The sequence below is a fragment of the Lynx canadensis genome, chromosome A1 (genome assembly GCF_007474595.2).
Source record: "Lynx canadensis isolate LIC74 chromosome A1, mLynCan4.pri.v2, whole genome shotgun sequence".
Taxonomy (NCBI): Eukaryota; Metazoa; Chordata; class Mammalia; order Carnivora; family Felidae; genus Lynx; species Lynx canadensis.
Window position 1 is genome coordinate 86,039,151 of NC_044303.2, and position 20,844 is coordinate 86,059,994.

The 20,844-nt window shown below is 34.6% G+C and overlaps 1 protein-coding gene across 4 annotated transcripts in view; it reads right to left on the bottom strand.

Moving 5' to 3' along the window:
* Positions 1-20,844, bottom strand: part of LOC115513564 (butyrophilin subfamily 1 member A1-like) — an 85,785-nt gene that overhangs the window by 55,125 nt on the left and 9,816 nt on the right. For all 4 annotated transcript variants that reach the window (XM_030314828.1, XM_030314811.1, XM_030314820.1 and 1 more), the window contains exons 2-4: positions 19,030-19,377; positions 13,035-13,316; positions 10,973-11,086 (exon numbers count right to left, since the gene is read on the bottom strand). In XM_030314828.1, the coding sequence (XP_030170688.1) occupies positions 10,973-11,086; positions 13,035-13,316; positions 19,030-19,377 (744 nt within the window). The remainder of the gene's footprint in view (positions 1-10,972; positions 11,087-13,034; positions 13,317-19,029; positions 19,378-20,844) is intronic.

Sequence of the window (20,844 nt, forward strand, 5' to 3'; positions counted from 1 at the left end):
AATAAACTGAGAAAGATGAAAAAAGCTAAGAAAACAAATAAAATGACAATAATGTACCTATCAATAATTATTTAAAATATACTGTTCAAAATGCTTCAATGTAAGATGTTGTATGATAGAATGGATTAAAAAAAAAAGACCCATGCATATGTTGCCTGAAGGAGACTTACTTTAGACATAAAGACATATAAAGATTAAAGTGAGGGGATGGAAAAGTATTTGCCATGCAAATGTAAGTGAAGAAAAATGTGAGTTAGATGTACTTATACAAAATAGGTTTAAAAACAAAGATTCTAGGAAGTGAAAAAGAAAGACACTATCTAAAGATAAACAATGAATCCAAAAAGAGAATATAGCAATTGTAATTATCAGTGCATTCAATACTAGAGCACCTAAATACACAAACCAGATATTATCAAACATAAAAAAAAGAAATTGACAGTAATCCAATAATAGTAAAGGACTTTAGTACCCCACTAATCTCAATGGAGAGACCAGCAGGGCAGAAAATCCATAAGGGAACAATATCTTTGACTGACAAATTAAACCAGATGAACTTAACACATTTATACATAATATCCTATTCAAACATAACAATACACATTCTTTACAAGTGCACAAGGAACATTCTCCAGAATAGATCACATTAGGACAAAAGCAAAACAAAACAAAACAAAGCAAACAAGCAAACAAACAAAAACTCAATAAATTTAAGAAAATTGCAATCAGGAGAAGAATGTTTTGAACCAAAACAGTAAGAAACTAAAAATTACTTACAAGAAAACAACTGGAAAACACACACACACACACACACACACACACACAGACACAAGCATGAGGAGGCTAAACAATATGTTCTTAATCAAGAAATGGGTAATCTAAGAAATCAGAGGAAATGAGAACATACATGGAGACAAATGAAAATAAAAATACAACTTCTCACAAACTTTGGGATTCAGCAAAGAGTTCTAAGAGGAAAATTCAATATTATAGATGCCTGCATCAAGATCAAGAAATACATAATAAACAATCAACACTTCACCTAAATGAACTAGAAAAGGAAGAAGAAACAAAATACAAAGTTAGTAGAAGGAAGAGAATAATAAAGATGAGAATGAAAATAAATAAAATGAGACAAAAATAGAAAATATCACTGAAACCAAGAGCTGGGTCATTTGAAAAAATAAACAAAATTGATAAACCTTTAGATACACTTATAGAAAGAAAGAAAGAAAGAAAGAAAGAAAGAAAGAAAGAAAAGAAAGAACCCAAATAAATGGTATCAGAAATGAAAGAGGAGAAATCAAAACCAACACCAGAGACATATAAAGGATTATAATTATGCCACTGTGAAAAAATAGACACCAACAGACTAGACAACCAAAACAAATGGATAAATTCCTAGAAACATATAATATTCCAAAACTGAATCACAAAGAAACAGAAAATCTGAACAGTCCAATTCTGAGTAATAATATTGAATTGGCATCCAAAAACTCTTGACATACAACATAAGGACCAGATGTATTCACAAGTGAATTGCACACATAATTTAAAGAAGAGTTAATACTGATTCTGCTCAAACTATTCCAAAAACTGTAAAACAACTTAATTTTCCAAATAATTCCAAGATTAAAAAAATGTTTTCCTTTATAACAAAACCAAAGACATTAAAGCAAACAAAACAAAACAAAATAAAAGCAGGTCAATATTCCTGATGAACACAGATGCAAATTCTCAACAAATTATTAGCACACCACCTTCAATAATATCTTGAAAAACGTCATTCACCATGATCAAGGGGGTTTCTTCTGGGGATGCAAGGATGGTTCAGTATCCACAAATCAATCAACATTATATAACACATTGATAGAATAAAGGATGGAAGTTATGTAATCATCTCCATAGATGCAGAAAATACCAGCTGACATAATTTGATATTTATCATGATAAAGAAATTTAGCAAAATGGGTTTAGAGAGAACATACTTCAGTGTAATTAATTTTGAACATGGGAAAACCACACTTATTATCATATATAATGGTTAAAAAAATGACAGCTCTTCCTCTAACAACAGAACAAGAGAAGGATGTCCATTCTTGTCACTTGTATTCAAAACAGTAATGAAGAAGAGATACAACATGGTGGAGAAGTAGGGGGACCCAAAGTTCCCTCCTCCCTCAAAAAAAAGCAGTGTTGAGTCCAAAGGACATTGAATTCCAAGAGTCTGGGCTGCAAAGTGACAAAGACATCTCCAGGGGCCCATGGGGACAACGTGGAGGGTCATAGGGCCACTTCCATGAACATATCAAAGCACACCTGGTGGAGGGTCCAAAACATCACTTTGAGTAGGGAGATAAAGCAACCAGAGTCACAAAAACAAAGAGCAAGTAACATACTCCAAGAAATACTTGCTGAATGGCCAGAGCCTGGACAGTGTATGACCACTCTATAATATAGTAGTGCTCACAGGTGCAGCGTACACAACAAGCTTTTAAAATGCAGAAGTGACAGAAAACTAGAAAAAATGACAAGACAGAAGAATTCTCTTCAAAGAAATTCCAATAAGAAATGACAGCTAAAGAATTAATCAAAACAGATATAAACAATGTAACTGAACAAGAATTTAGAATAATAGTCATAAGATTAATCACTGGCCTTGAAAAAAGCATAGAAGTCAGCAGAGAATCTATTGCTGCAGATATCAGGAACTAAAAAGTAGTCATGATGAATTAAAAAAATGCTATAAATGATGTGCTAAATAAACTAGAGGCAGTGATAGTGAGGATGGAAGAGGCTGAGGGGAGAATAGGTGAAACAGAAGATAAAATTATGGAAAAAGATGAAGCTGAGAAAAAGAGAGATAAAAAATTTTGAACCATAAGGGGAAAATTAGCTAAGTGATCCAATGAAATGAAATAATATCTGAATCATAGGAGTTCCAGAATAAGAAGGGAGAGAAAAGGACATGAAGTGTACTTGAACAAATCATACCTGAAAATTTCCCCAATCCGGGGAAGGAAATAGACATTGAAATGCAGGAGTCACAGAGAACTCCCTTCATATGTAATAGGAATTGATCTTCTGCATGACATTTCATAGCGAAACTGGCAAAATCCAAAGATAAAGAGAGAATTCTGAAAACAGCTAGGGATAAACGGGTCTTAGCATACAAGGGTAGACACATAAGGGTAGTAGCAGACCTATCTACTGAAACTTGGCAGGCCAGAAGTGGGTGGCAGGAAATTTTCAATGTGATGAATAGGAAAAATATGTAGCCAACTATCCTTTATCCAGCAAGCCTATCATTCAGAATTGTAGGAGAGATAAACGTTTTCCCAGACAAACAAAAACTGATGGAATTCATCACCACTTAACCAGCCCTACAAGAGATCCTAAGGGGTGCTCTGTGAGTGGAATGTTGCAAAGACCACGACGGACCAGGCATCACTACAATATGAAAACTACAGATAACACAATGACTCTAACCCCATATCTTTCAATAATAACACTGAATGAAAATGGAATAAATGTTCCAATTAAAGGACACAGGGTGTCAGAATGGATAAAACACCAGACTCATCTATTTGCTGTCTAAAAATGATCCATTTTAGACCTGAGAACACCTGTAGATTGAAAGTGAGAGGTTGGAAAACCCTCTATCATACTCCTGGAATTCAAAAGAAAGCTGAAGTAGCCATCCTTATATCAGACAAATTAGATTTCAAAATAAAGGTTGATACAAGAGATGAAAAAGAGTATTATAACATAATTATGGGATCTATCCATCAAGAAAAGCTAAAAATTATAAATGCTTATGTTCCCAATTCAGGAGCACACAAATATATAAAAATAATTAATCACAAACATAAGCTACCTTATTGATACGAATGTAGTAATGACAGGGGATATTAATATTCCACTTACAACAATGGACAGATCATCCAGACAGAAAATCAATACAGAAAATATATGGCCCTGAATGATACCCTGGACCAGATGGACTTTACAGATATATTTACTTTTCACCCTAAAGGAGCAGAATACACATTCTTCTCAAGTGCACACAGAACATTCTCCAAGATAGATCACATACTGGGTCACAAATAGACCTCAATAAATATAAAATAATTGAGATAATACCTTGCATATTCTCAGATCACAATGCTATGAAACTTGAAATCAATCACAGGAAAACATTGGGAAAACCTCCAAATGCATGGAGGTTAAAGAAAATCCTATTAAAAATCAATGAGTCAACCAATTAAAGAAGAAGAAATTAAATTAAATTAAAGAAGAAAATTAAAAATATATGGAAATAAATGAAAATGAAAACACAACAGTCCAAAACATTTGGGACACAGCAAAGGCAGTCCTAAAAGGAAAATACATTGCAATCCAGGCCTATCTCAAAGAATAAGAAAAATCCCAAGTACGATATCTAACAGTACACCCAAAGGAATTAGAAGCAGAACAGCAAATAAACCCCAAGGCCAGGAGAAGGATAGAAATAATAAGATCATATCAGAAATAAACAATATAGAATACAAAAAAAGTAGAACATATCAATGAAACAAAGACCTGTTATTTTGAAAAAAAAATACACAAAATTGATACACCCCTAGCCAGACTTTTCAAAAACAAAAGATAGAGGACCCAAATAGATAAAATCATGAATTAAAAAGGATTTATCACAACCAATCCATCAGAAACACAAGCAATTATCAGAGAATACTATGAAACGTCATATGCAAACAAACTGGACAACCTGGAAGAAATGGACAAATTCCTACACATCCACACACTGCCAAAATTCAAATGGGAAGAAATAGAAAATTTGAACAGAGCCATAACTAGTGAAGAAATTGAATCAGTTATCAAAAATCTCCCAACAAATAAGAGTCCTGGCTCAGATGCCTCCCAGGGGAATTCTACCAGACATTTAAGGAAGAGTTTACACCTATCCTTCTCAAAAAGTTCCAAAAAATAGAAAGGGAAGGAAAACTTCCAGACTCATTGTATGAAGCCAGCATTACTTTGATTCCCAACCCAGACAGAGACTCCACAAAAAAAGAGAATTACAGGCCAATATCCCTGAAGAACATGGATGCAAAAATTATCAACATGATACTAACAAATCAAATTCAACAGCATATAAAAATAATTATTCACCATGATCAAGTGGAATTCATTCGTGGGCTGCAGAGCTCCTTTAATATTTACAAATCAGTAAATGTGATACAACACATTAATAAAAGAAAGGATAGGAACCATATGATATTGTCAATAGAGGCCGAAAAAGCATTTGACAAAATACATCATCCTTTCTTAATAAAAAACCCTCAAGAAAGTCAGGATAGAAGGAACATACTTAAACATCATAAAAGCCATTTATGAAAAGCCCACAGCTAATATCATTGTCAATGGGTAAAAACTGAGAGTGTTTCCCTTGATATCAGGAACATGACAGGGATGCCCACTCTCACCACTGTTGCTTCACATAGTGGTGGAAGTCCCAGCATCAGTAATCAGACAATAAAATGAAATAAAAGGCACCAAAATTGGCAAAAAAGAAGTCAAACTTTCACTTTTTGCAGATGATATGATACTCTACATGGAAAACCATGAAAGCGTGCACCAAAATGCTGCTAGAACTGATACAAGAATTCAGCAAAGTCACAGGGTAAAATATCAATGTACAGAAATCTGTTGCATTTTTATACACCGATAATGAAGCAACAGAAAGAGAAATCAGGAAATTGGTACCATTATCAATTGCACTGAGAACCATACAATACGTAGGAATAAACCTAACCAAAGATATAACATATATTCATATATTCAGATATTCATATATTCATATATTCATTTCAAATTATAGAAAACTTATGAAGGAAATTGAAGGGGAAACAAAGAAATGGAAACACATTCCATGCTCATGGATTGGAAAAATAAATGTTGTTAACATCCCAATAGAACCCAAAGCAATCTATACTTTAAATGCAAACTGAATCAAAATTGTACTGGCATTCTTCCTAAAGCTAGAACACACAATTCTAAAATTTGTATGGAACCACAAAAGACCCTGAATAACTAAAGTAATATTGAAAAAGAAAACCAAAGTAGGAGGCATCACAATCCCAGACTTTAGCCTCTACTATAAAGATGTAATTACCAAGAGAGTACAGTATTGGTACAAAACAGACACATAGACCAATAGAGGAGAATAGAAAACCCAGAATTGGACCCACAAAAGTATGGCCAATTAATCTTTGACAAAGCAGGAAAGAGCATACAATGGAAAAGAGTCTCTTTAGCAAATGTTGGGAGAAATGGACAGCGACATGCAGAAAAATGAAACTAGACTACTTTCTTCCACCATACACAAATATAAACTCAAAATGGATGAAAGACCTAAATGTGAGACAGGAAACCATCAAAACTATAGAGGAAAAAGGACGCAACCAATTCTTTGGCTTCAGTTGCAGCCAATTCTTCCTCAACACATCCCCAAAGGCAAGGGAATTAAAAGCAGAATTAAACTATTGAGACCTCATCAAGATAAAACAGTTCTGCACTACAAAGGAAATAATAAACAAAAGTAAAACGCAACTGGCCCAATGGGAAAAAAATATTTTCAAATGACACATTGGATAAATTTAGTGTTCAAAATATATAAAGAACTGACCAAACTGAACACCCCCAAAAAAAAAAATCCAGTGAAGAAATGGGCAGAAGACATGAATAGACACTTTCCCAAAGAAGACATTCAGAGGGCCCACACAGACATGGAAAGATACTCCACGTCACTCATCACCATGGAAATACAAATCAAAGCCACACTGAGATTCCACCTCACACCAGTCAGAGTGACTTAAACTAACAACTCAGGAATCAATAGATGCTATCTAGGATTTAGAGAAAAGGGAACCATCTTGCACTTCTGGTGGGAATGCCAACTGGTACAACCGCTGTGGAAAACAGTGTGGAGGTTCATCAAAAAATTAAAAATAGAAATACCCTATAACCCACTAATAACACTACTAGGAATTTATCCAAAGGATACAGGAGTGTTGATTCATAGGGGCTCATGTATGCCAATGTTTATAGCAGCACTATCAACAATAGCCAAATTATGGAAAGAGCCTAAATGTTCATCAATTGATGAATGGATAAAGAAGATGTGATTTATATATACTATAGAATAGTACTTGTCAATGAGAAAGAATGAAATCATGCCATTTGCAGCAACAAGGATGGAAGTGGAAGGTATTATGCTGAGTGAAATAAGTCAGTCAGAGAAAGACAGATATCATGTGTTTTCACTCATATGTGGATATTGAGAAAATTAACAGAATACCATTGGAGAAAGGAAGTGGGGGAAATAGTTACAGAGTGGGAGGGAAGAAAACCATAAAAGACTCTTAAATGCAGAGAACAACCTGAGGGTTGATGAGGGGTAGCAGGGGAGAGGGGAAAATGGGTGATGGGCATTGAGGAGGGCACTGGGATATGCACTGGATGTTGTGTATAATCAATGAACCACAGGAATCTAACCCAAAAACCAAGAGCACGCTTTACACACTGTATGTTAGCCAATTTGACAATAAATTATATTAAATAATAAATAAATAAATAAATAAATAAATAAATAAATGGCAATAAAACAAATGGAACTTAAAAAGAAAAAAAAAGTAATGAAAATACTAACCACATCAGACAATGCACAGAAATAAATGCATCCAAATCAGTAAGAAAGAAAGAAAACCGTGCCTTTTAGCAGAAGACAAAATGTTATACTTAGAAAACCCTGTAGAATACACCAAGGAACTATGAAAATTAATAAATGAATTCGGTAAAATTTCATGGTGCCAAATTAATATACAGAAAACAGCTGCATTTATAAACATTAATAATGAAGCTGTAGAAAAAAAATGTCTTTAAATATCCCATTCAAAATTGCACCAAAAAATAAAATATCCAGGACTAAACTTCGCCAAAGTGGAAAAAGACTTGTACTGTGAAAACTATAAAATATAGATTATAGAAATTTAGATGACAAAAACAAATGGAAAGATATTCCATGCTCCTGGATTGGAAGAATTAATACTGCTAAAATATCCATATTACCCAAATCAAAAAACAGATTCAATGTAATCCCTATCAAAATACCAATAGCAGTTTTCTCATAAGACAAATAATTATAAAATGTATGGAACCACACAACACTTTGAATACCCAAAGTAATGTTGAGAAAGAAAAACAAACCTGGATATATCACAATCCAAGATTTTAAAATTATGCCACAAAGCTGTAATAACTAAAAAAGTATTTTATTGATACACAAAAAAGAAAGAAACCCACAAATCGATGGAACTAAAGAGAGAGCCCAGAAATAAACCTATGCTTCTATGGTCAGTTAATCTATGACAACGGAGGTAAGAATACACGATAGGAGAAAAAAATCTTCCTCAATAAATGGCCTGGGTAAGCTGAATAACTATGTGCAAACAAATGAAACTGACTTACTTTCTTACACCGTACCAAAAATAAAAATAAATTAAAGACCTATATCTGAGGTCTGAAACCATAAAGCTCCTGGAAGAAAACATAGGCAGCAATCTCTTTGATATTGATCTTAGCAACGTATTAATGGATATGTCTGCTAAGACAAGGTCAACAAAAGCAAAAAGTACACTACTAGGACTGTACCAAAAAAAAAAAAAAAAAAGTGTGCAGTAAAGGAAACTATCAACATAGCAAAAGGCAACCTACTGAATGGGAGAAGATACTTCTAAGTGATATTTCTGATAAGGGCTTAATATCTAAAATATCTAAAAGAAAGCAGCAAAAAAAAAAAAGGGAAGAAAAAGAAAATGAGTAATTCATTTAAAAAATGAGCAGGGTATCTGAATAGAAAGTTTTTCAAGATGGCCAACAGACACATACAATAATCGTCGACATCGCTAATCATCAGTGAAATACAATTCAAAACCAGGCAATGTTTTCTGACACCTATCACAATGACTAGTATCAAAAATATAATAAATACTAAGTGTTGGCAAGGATATGGAGAAAAGAGAACCCTAGTGCACTGTTGGTGGGAAGCTAAATTCGTGCAGCCACTGTGGAAAATATCAGGAAGTTTCTTTATGAAATTAAAAATAGAAATATGGTAAAATCAAGTAATTCCACTATTGGGTATTTAACCCCCCAGAAATGGAAAAAGTAATTCAAAAATATATATGCTCTGCTATGTTTATTGCAGTATTATTTACAACACCCAAGATATGGAAATATCCTAAATGCCTTGGAAAGATGAAAGAATAAATATTATTTATACAATGGATTATTATTCAGCCAAAAATAATAATAAGATCATGCCATTTGCAACAACATGGATGAAACTAGAGGGTATTTTGGTGAGATGTCAGACAAAGAAAAAATACATATGATTTCAATTATGTGTGGAAAACAAAACAAACAAATAAAAGAGAACCAGACCATAAATACAGAGAACACACTGGTTGTTGCAGGACTGGAGGAGGAAGAGGTGAAAGGGAGTGGGAGGTATGGGCTTCCAGTTATGAACTGAGTAAGTCTCATGAATGAAAGGTACAGCTTAAGTAATATAATTTATGTATTGTAATAGTTGTTAGTGACAGATGGTGGCTACACTTTTGGTGAACAAAGCATAATGTGAAGAGTTCTTGAATCAATCTGTTGTAGACCTGGAACTAACGTAGTATTGTTTGTCAGCTATACATTTTTATTAAGTTTTTCATTTTAATTCCAGTACAGTTAACAATTGTTTTCAGTTAAATAAAATTTATCAGCTATGCTCTGATAAGTACAATTTTTCTGCCATGAAAATATATTTCTCACATTTTTAGAAAAAAAAAACTATTTTTTTTCATATTGACCAAGTAGACAGTATTGGATATTTAAAGGGATTTCTAAGTTGTATAAAAATTTAGGAGTATGAACTATATCATTTTTGTGAACTGACAGGTGATGAGAGAAGAACTTTAATACAATGCAATGCTTCTCTTCATGGTCAGGGTTTTATGTTTTTCTTGTTTTCTTTTGTTGTTTGTTTGCTTGTTTTGTTTTACTTTTGATCACTGCCCTGATTCTCTTCTCCTACCTAGTGGAGGTAAATCACACTGGCAGGAAAGTAACCTTCAAGATACTGGAAATTCAATCAATGTAGAACAAATGTAAATAGAAATATATCATAGTTCTACAGGAATAATGACCTAAGCCTGTCTACAGCACAAATATTATTTCTGAACAGAGCATTTCTTTAAAGAACTCACTGAACACATTGAGAGTGAGGGACAGAAGTGCCACAGGCTGTGGGTAGCCAGGCCTATCTAGAGAAACGTAATCAAGCCAGAGCACAGAAAAATGGGTTCTTATGATGCATTATTTTCTAGGGACTGGAGAAAGGCAGTCACGGGCACTCATGGCCTGGAAAAAGCTCTAATTTGTTAGTATCTTCTTGCTTTTGCTCACAAAGAAATGTTCTGAATACTGCTATACTGATTTCTGCCCCCTCTCCCAATATTAGAGAAAAGTGGCATTCTGATAACAGAAAAAAAACCATCCTAATGCTACACTAAGATTTCAGTTAAATTATATTGTAGAGAATTTGATTATCTCTGGGTGCATAAATAAACACACAAACAAAGCATTATATAATCTTGTTTCTGAACCAACAAATTTAAGTGTCAGTTCATAAACAAACCAAGCATGTTTTTTTTTTCCTTGATGAAGTAATTGACCTTCATCAGATAACCTCTAGTTTCTGACAAACATTCAAAGCCATAAGTTTGTGGATGAGTCTGTTCAGGTTTTCTTCCCAATTTTAAACGCTAAAGACCACCTACAGATCATTTATGAATTTTATGTTGCTGTTATATTCTAATTCTTCCAAAAATGAGGCCAATTCACCATTTTTTAAGTTTACCTTTGGCTTTTCGGGTACACACAAATAGAACACTGATTGTTGCACCAAAGGCCAGGAGAGACAGGAAAACTGCAAACCCCACTGCCCAAGGACAGTCCTCAGGAAACAAGGTATCTGAAAAATATAAAATTTCTCACTTAGTATTCAGCTTGCTATCAGAGACTTGGCTGTTGGGAAAAAATCCCTAGATGTTTTCCTTTAAGTGACATTATGAGGAAGAGCACAGATTCTAAGCCTCATCTACCTCTCCCTGCAATTCTAAAGAATTTTGGAATCCTAAAGAGGCTTCAGTTTCCTTTCCTGTTCTTGATATATGGAGACTCAGATGTTTATTTTATAAATTATCAAATGTTTTAATATGCTGAACACATACAAATAATTCATCAGGCATCCATGTACCCACAATCAAAATTTAACAAATATTATTATATTTGCAACAAATAATTCTCTTACAACAAATAAAAGTCTAAAAATGCATTTAAGTATTTTTTTCATCCTTTTCTCCATTATTTCTGCTACAGACCCCACACTGACTTTGCCATGTGTCTTTTCTATCTGATTATTTTCTATATAAATATATATGTGAGTTTGACAATATACCAATGAATAAGAAGCATGTGGAGCTTTTCCAAAGATTAAAGGAAAAATTATGACATCTTGGATGATAAGCTAAATGGAATTCATGTCTAGGTTCTTGAGACTCAGATTATTTCAATTCCCCATTTCTTATGAAATATGTGTCAGCTAGCAAATAAAATCTGTAAAAATGAGTATCATTTTTATATTCTTTTATTTAATACTGTTACTTCAAAAGAGGTCCTGACTGAGTCACCCAGGTGCCCCAAAATGTCTGTGTAAATTTTAATTGATGATCTCAAACATATATGTATATATAAATATATGAGCATTTTTAAAATGTTTTCTCTATCATGGTGTATGTGTTTGCTTCTTTCAGATTTTCCACCTCAAGTTTTCTTTCTAACTAACTTAAACCAATGTGATGTCCCAAACCAAAGCACAAAGGAAATGTCACTTCACTTACTGATTAAAGGTGATACAAAAATTTATGCATTGTAGAAAAATATATTGTGGATCGGTATTTTTCTAAGTAACGGGGATATAAAAAATAGACACAGTACCCTCAGAAGTTTATATTCATTCTAGGGAAATAGAGAAACATATAATCAAAATAATGTATGAGTAAAGAGGGCACTTAACACAGAATAGCTTTCTGAGAGGTTAAGGTTAAATATAGAGGGAGCAGGAAGAAACCTTTGGTTAGAGGAAAAATAGAAGAAATGTGTCAATAACAGCCTACATGGGATATTGCATGGGTGAATATGTTCTGGGAATGAGTGAGGGGTAGGAAGAATTGGAGGCAAAGGAAGACAGGGCTGAAGGATGAAGCTGGAAAGATTAGAAAGGACAAGAGATAAAGAATGTTATTGACAGGCTACAATACTTCAAATAAGGATATTTGTATATCCAGGAAGTTGGAAGAGATCACATGGGCAAACTATTTCTTTGAACTGTCACTTTGTATAGTTATTGGAATGTCTGAGCTCTTCTCTGCCTGTGCTATTAATCATAAGAGTTAATATTCATAACAACCTTATGAGGTAGACACTGATTATCCATATTTAACACATGGGAACTAAGCACAGGAAGGTCAATAGTTACTCACGACCATGAAGCTGATAAATGGCACTGCCAGGATTCAAATTCAATTTGAAAGATGGGAGAAAACAGAAAATTGTGAAATATGCTTTCCCTAGGCAGTGGGATTAGGAGAAGTTTAGAAAGAACTTTGATGGTTTCCTCAAAAACGTTATTACTTTTTTCCACTCATGTATTCATCTGCATAAAGTAGAAGAATGACATTTCCATCATAAGAAGAAATATAAAACAAGACAGAATGTGACTTTTTCCAGGTTCTATGCATTAAAATTTAGAAATGGATAAATTAGAATATCCTTCTGGTGTGTCAATCATAGGTCTTTATCAGTAAGAACTTCCTGATCAGCAGGGACTTCTCAAGATATCAACTTTGGGGGAAACTGACCTGCTACGGAGACATGCACCTCCTTCTCCACACTGAGTATTAGGTTCCTTATAACACAGGACACATCTGCTCTTGAATTTTTATCAACTGTGATAGATGATTCCACATGAAACAGTCCATTTTCTTCTATTTTCTTTGTCTCAAAGGCTGGTGCCAAGTGCGGTCCTTGAAGTTCCCTCCATTGTACCTCAGGCTCTGGATACCACCCCGTGGATGTGCAGGTCATCTTCATGTCCATCCTATTGCCAGGCTCAATGTGAATATGAGGAGCTGTACCTGAGACTAGGAAAGCCAAAGAGAGACAGAGAAAGTACACATCTCCAAGAGTTTTCTTTCCAGTTTACATTTTAATTAACGTCTATGAAGTTCATTTTTCTTATTCATGAAAGAGAGTTAGAAAAATAACTAAGCCAAAGAACTTTGGGGAAAAAATCAGCTGTATCAACATTTAATAAAGTATCCACACACCAAGCATGTCTGCATTGTTTTCCTTTGCCGCCCTCCCAGTTGAAACATCACTGATTATATTATTTGATGATTCTTAAAGTTGGTTAGAAGAATGTGGCACCTGGGTGGCTCACTTGGTTGAGTGTCCAACTTTGGCTCAGGTCATGAACTCATAGTTCATGGGCTGGAACCCCATATCAGGTTCTGTGCTGACAGCTCAGAGCCTGCTGACTGCTCTGGATTCTGTGTCTCCTTCTATCTTTGCCCCTCTCTGGATCATTCATATTCTCTCTCTCTCTCTCTCTCTCTCTCTCTAAAAAAAATACACATTTTTAAAAAACTAAGTTGAGTGGAAAAACACTCTATCAATTCATTTGCAGTCACTGAATTTAAAGGAACATAGGATGGTTTTCTGTAGCAAATTTGTAGTCACTTTACAATTGTCTTTTAATGCCTAATTCTAAAGAAGTTATTTTTAAATAAACAACTTCTCATGACGTTGGGAATGCTATGAACATCAATGTGGTCCAAATAACTAGCTACAGGTCATTCCTGAGCACCCAAAATTTTGTTAGGAAATGAATTTCATATTTTAGTCAATTAAATTCATTCCAACTAAATTTAAATTTAAGAGAAATATGCAGTTAGTAGATGCTATTTTGGATAGAACATTTTGGGGAATAATATAAATTTTAACTATGAATATCCCAGTCCCGTTTAAGACTGAATGTTCCAAACCACCTTACATTTAAAAGTGGCCTTGATATGCTGATAGAAGTGTTGTGAAATGGAAATGATATATGTGCTTTATGGAATATTTCCCTCAGAGAAAGGAGATACACTTTTGTCCTTCATTTTTTTCTCACTTCTCAAGGACTGGAGCACAGACAGTTCCTATGAATCATCTTAAAAGGTGAATTTTGTGGATATGGCAAAACATCAAGTTGAGAGAAATGTGTAAACCTCACAGTGTGTACCTACTCTTCCAGTTCTAGTTCCTTTATCCCTGTACCACGGGAGAAATTCTGATTTAAGCTACTGTGTGTTGACTTCATTGAATAGTAGTGTAGCATTCTGTACAGTATTATGTACAGTAACTCTTACAGTCTGTTACAAAAAATAAAATTTACTAGGACAAAACTATCCTTGTTTTGTGTTGAATTTTGTCTTCTATAAGATATGTTCAAGTCTTAATCCTTAATATCTGTGCATTTATTGGATGCCTTCTGTACATGTAATTAGTAAAAATGAAATTATACTGGAATAGATGGGTCTTAATCCAAAAGGATTATGGTCTATATGAAAAGAAAGGAATTTAGGCACAGAGACACAGGGAAACTGGTCCTTTGAAGATAGAGCCAGAGATTGGAATGATCCCAATAAAAGCAGAGGAATGCCTGGGCCACAAGAAGCTGTCAGAGGCAAAGAATCATTCTCCTTAGATGCTTCCAATGGACCATAACCTTGATGACGCTTTGATTGTGGACTCTGGCCTCCAGAATTGTGAGAAAATAAATGTCTTTTGTTTTCAGTCCATCACATTTGTGGTAATTTGTTATGATAATCATCCTAGGAAGTTTATGAAGGAAAATTATCCAATGATTTCTGATATTGCATGGATGGCCAAACCCTTAACACCATTTGGTGACTAGTATATAGTGTGTCAAGTCAGTAATGACCTAAGTGGCAGAGTGGTGCCAACCAGTGCTAGTACTGATACGTGGAATTCTCAGAATGCAATGGCTTTGAGAATCAGTAGAGCATCACACTTGTGAGAATAGGCTCTGTAGTCAAAGAGTTACACTTGTACTTGCTGGGACTAGTGACCCAGTGTATCTATTGACTCAATCTCCCTGTGCCTCCATTCCCTTTTTATAAAACCAGGAAAAAAAAGAGTCTCAACACATGATGGCTATAAATATTACTCCATATATAGTGCTTACTATGTTGTAATAAATATTATTCATCTTAAAGAATTAATAAATTAAGAATACAAAGAAAATATGGTTTTCATTTGCTGGATCCTTCAATTTGAAAGGCCATCCATTGTATTTCATGTGTTTAGGCTGCTTGCTACGAGTTGAAGGGAAATGTCATTCTGGATGGGTAATTTCTAAAGAGAAGATTATATTTGGCAGGTCTTTGTAGAAACACAATAAATGCTTAATTCGTATCTGATTTTCTATAGAGAGAAAAGTTGCATTTCGAATTATGCTATTCTGTTTGCCTTACTAAATTTGGGAGCTAAGGGTAGAACACAACCTCTGGGTCTGGCATCAATTAAAAATAGGATTGGAAATTAGGGGTGTTGGGTATGGATAATTTCACAGGCTTGAAAAATGTGTTCCAAGTGCTGCCTTAGCCATTAATGTTCTCTTATGAATTATCAAGTGAAGACTGAAGGGTCAAAGTGGAGAAAAGTTTGCCAGCAGGTGAGTAAACTAGGTCACCATTGTTCTACCTTCATGGGTTTCTAATGGGCATACTTGAGACCTACATGGTTTCTGACATAGCACAGGCTGATTTTAATACATACTGTATCTATTTTGAGAGTCTGGGATTTGTATTGTCTTATGACCATGGCAGGGAGAGAAATCTCATAGTTTTCACCATTATGACACCATCTGATTATGTTACCTAATATCAGGGCCTTCATTTTTATCTCTTATCTCTTAGAAAATATTTTGGTTATGTTTTCAACCTATATTTGTGGTTGCCTTAATAGTTATTGATTGATGGATTTGCTTACCTGTACTCTACAACTATCAAACAGATAGAAGTTAGTGATGCTTATTGTATTTAAGTAGAATTTAATGTAGGTGTTCACTGCAGTTGTGGGTTCTGCAGAAATTCTGTTACCCAGAACCTCCTGGGTATTTAAACAGAACAGGAAATGAGTTGGTTCCATTTGACTCAAGATACAGAAGAATCTTTTCTCTAGGAGATAGTATAGAATTCTTGAGCTGCCTGCAGAGACTGCATCCTTATCAGAACTGATTACTGACCCGAGAAAATGTTATTCCTCCATGAAGGAGAGATATTTTAAAGAAATTCATGACAAAAATCATAGTAACTAAGGCAATCACAGAAAAATATGAGGTATACAGCTAGAGAAAACCAAGGACTTGGTCTCAAGATCTGGCACAAATGAAAACTATAAAGTCACACAGCACCAGATATTATTTTGCAGTGGATATGGGATTGGAAACAAATGGATCCATCCCAGGATGAACTACACAAGCTCATGGATAATTCATCTGGAAGAGGTAAGAACATCAGAGCATTTTATCAATACAGGACTTTATTTTTCTTATTTATAATGAATGAGGATTGCAGGTCCAAAAATGAGATATCTCCCATTAAAATCAACAAAATGTGGCAAAAAAGCAGCACAACTACATTTTAGTAGTACAGAAGTCTTTTTTTTTTTTTTGGAAAAAAATCTGGATTCTTAAAAGCTTATTTGTAATCACTTATTATGTCAATATTTAGATACCAGTTTATTTTACAGTAGGCCAGAGGATGATATAATTTCTTAAGAATTTAAAAGTACACCTATTTTCATTAATTTCTAAAGTCAAAGGTTGTTTATGCAAATATTGTACTTAGTTCAAATATTAAATCCACATATTTGTACTGCCCACAGGAAACAAGAGAAAAGCCAAACAAGAGAAAAACCAAATATCTTTGGATGTTGTGGGGTCTTCTGGGCTTCATAAAAAAGATGGGTGGAATGCATACTTTTTTTTAAATATATATTCACAGTGCAAATTAAAGTGCTTGGCACTGGCTTTTTGTGCTTGGGTAGCAAATACAACTTCCCTTGCATAAATGATTTGGAACAAACAATGAGTTGATGTATAATAAAAACTAATGTACAAGATATAAGAGATTCGGGAAGGTGTGTCAGTTAACCATTGTTTAAGCTCAAAACAAATTCAATCACAAGCATGATGTCAGAGTTTAGTGCCAAGAGCGTCAAGGTAGGAAATGCACTCTTCTAAAGACTGGGTTAAAAAGGACACATAGTGGAAATTTGTTTCCTATTTAGTGGTAGAGTTACTCTCAACAAGGAGCAAGTAAAGAAATTGAGATAAATAAATTGAGATGATTCTGAGGAATGACATATTGTTCATTTTAGAAGCAATTACAGTTTTCAAATCCAAAGCCCTTGATAAGAGTTTATCCAAAGTTTAGGAAATGTTTGTAGGACTTATAGAAGTGGATGTCTAACACCTGGATTGCTTCAGAAGTTACCACAATAGAGTGAAAGATCCCTGTTCAAAAGGCAAAACTGAATGAATGAATGAATGAATGAATGAATATAATTGGTTTCATTCATGCCTCTTAGTGACTGGTTAAATGTCTCCAGTACACTGAAAGTCATTTGCATACAATAGACACTTGCAGTGAAGAACACGAGTATACTTGCATAAAAAGCAGATATTCTTTAAATTCAGGAAGAAATCTCAGAAGGAGGTTACTATTCTTTCCATGATTTGTCAGAAATATTATCAGAGGATGTGTGGCTCAAAATGTCTGGCTACAAAAATGGTAACTCAAAAAGGTGTTTAAAACTTGCAGGCAAGTGTCTTTGCACATGCTCCCCTTTAATTTATGAATAATTATAGAAGAACACATCCTTTATTGTGTAAACATGGATTAAGGGTTACTTGGGACCTATGCACAATTGTCACTAAATAAGAGGAAGGAGCATTTGCACACAGGTCAGGGAGTTCTGAAGGAAAACGTTTTCCTGCTTTTGGGAGGACGGTCAATATTATTGTCTCTTTCATTATATTGGGTTAGTTTATATTATGTCCATTGTAAGAAAGATGATACAAAAACTCCTCTTCTGAGCTCAGTAAAGGCCCTATAATGTCTATAGAGAAAATGGTGTTTCAGGCTCAGTGTGTGGTTGAATTACAGTCCTTCCTTAGTCTTTCACTCTGGCAATATAGTTTTGTGGGGGTTTTCTTGTTTTGTTTTGTTTTGTTTTGTTTTGGGGTGTGTTTGTGTGTGTGTGTGTGTGTGTGTGTGTGTGTGTGTGTGTGTTGGTCAATATCTGAGCAGGAGTGAGATCTAAGGGGACAAATTATGCAGGGATCTGAATAAAGAAGGATGTCATACTAAATAGTGAACAAGACCACATGTGACTGGGCTTTTCCCAGAGTGGGTAGCAGCAAGGTGTAGAAAACCTAGCCAGAGGGCAGGCTACTCAGATTCTTTCTGTCTCTTTTAACTCCCTCTGAAATTTAGAAGATAGACTAAGATACACTTCTGGGACTCTTCTGAGATAGAACATACTATAATACCTACTTTTTCTTTTCTTCAAAGAAATTATGTTGACAAATGATTAAAATGTGTTTTTACTACCACCCAAGAATGTTGAGGCAGACTGATTAGATTGCATATTTAACTTTCTTGGCATTCAGTCATAGTGTTTGTATAGATTTAGCCACCTCTATCCATACACAACACTAGTTTAGACTGCTGATGGAAACAAAATAATACAATTTGGACAGTAGTTTTAATTGCAGAGACTCACCTGTGACCAACACTTTGAACTGTGCTTTATTGTAGAATGTAGAGCTTTCAAAGAAACACACATACTCCCCTTCATCTGAAGGTCTGATGTGATGGATCCTTAGGGCAACAAGCCCTTTGGTAATGTTCTCCTTCAGGAACTTGGTCCTCCCTTGGTACTCTGGCATTTGCTGGTCCATATGATCTTGGGAAGTCCCATAATAATGCACCAGGCCAGAAGGATCATTTCGGTACCATCTCACTTCCATGTTCTGAGCATCTATTGATGGGTTGAGATGACAGGAAACCACAACCTCTTCCCCAACAAAGGCAACGACTGGTGCTCTTGGTCCTATGACTTGGAATTGCCCTGGAAATAATTTTTAAAACAATGGAATCATTACTGAGACCTTGACAAGCATGGTTGTGGCCATCTGATCAGTAAAAAATTAGACCAGTTTAATTAACATGGGAAATTGTAGACGATTAACGAACAGATTTCAAATAAAGCTGTCCAGGGGTGCCTGGGTGGCTCAGATGGGTGAGCGTCTGACTTCAGGTCAGGTCATGATCTCATGGTTCTTGGTTCGAGCCATGCAACAGACTCTTCTCTGACAGCCCAGAGTCTGGAGCCTGCTTCAGATTCTGCATCTCCTTCTCTCCCTCCACCACTCACACTGTGTCTCTCAAAAATAAATAAATATTAAAAAAAATAAAATAAAATATAGATGCCCAAATACACTGTTAGCATAAAAGATAATATAGAACATAATGCCAACATGCAATAGTCATTTGATCTTAAAAAAACATATTGTTTTTCCCTTTTCCTAGGATTAGAATTCAAATTATATAAATCTCATTGTTTATGGCTTAAAAATTTTCATGTGTTATAGAATATATTATCATTTAACAGATGAAAATATTGAGTCAGTCAACAATTAATAATTGAGTCAATGATTAATGGATTCAGTAAATGTTAAATTGCCCCTAAATACTTATTCTTTGTTAGATTATATGATCTAAGTATTCTAATAGTAATACCCAAATGTTTCCTTGCTTTATACCATGTATTATATAATATAATCTATAAAAAAATATAAGGTGAAACTATTAAAACTTAAATGGTTATGTTAAGAAAGAACATAATTCTATTCATAATATTTACCCAGTTTAGAACATAAGTATGAGATCCTGTCTACAACATAAATTTTCTAGAATTTTACTGTAAGTTCTCTCTGAGTATAGGCATAAAGAGTAACCATTGGTTAAAACCAATCTTAAAACAATAAATTTTACCTGGCTTATATATTTTAAAAGGCTACATAATCTTTTGTTCCAATATTGAAATTCAAATATATTTTTTTAAATGTTTATTTATTTATTTTTGAGAGAGAGAGCAGGAAGGGTCATGGAGAAAAGAGATAGAGACTCCAAAGCAGGCTCCATGCTGTCAGCACAGAGACTGATGGTGGTTCTCCATGTCAGGCTCGAAATCATAAATTGTGAGATCATGACTTGAACCGAAATTAAGAGTAGATGCTTAACTGAGCCACCCAAGTCACCCATTGAATATATCTTTCTTAAGGATGGAGGGCTATCATTCTGAAATGTAAACATCAAACATGATAGCACCACTTTCACTCTGTCACTGTGTATGTTTAACCTAGGCATGCATGGCTCCAAGTTCTAACTGCTCACATGTCATTAATGTAAGGAAAGTTGTACAGATAAACACACTAATAACTAAATGAATTTAAAACAAAATTTACTGGGGCGCCTGGGTGGCTCAGTCGGTTAAGTGGCCGACTTCAGCTCAGGTCATGATCTCCCGGTCCCT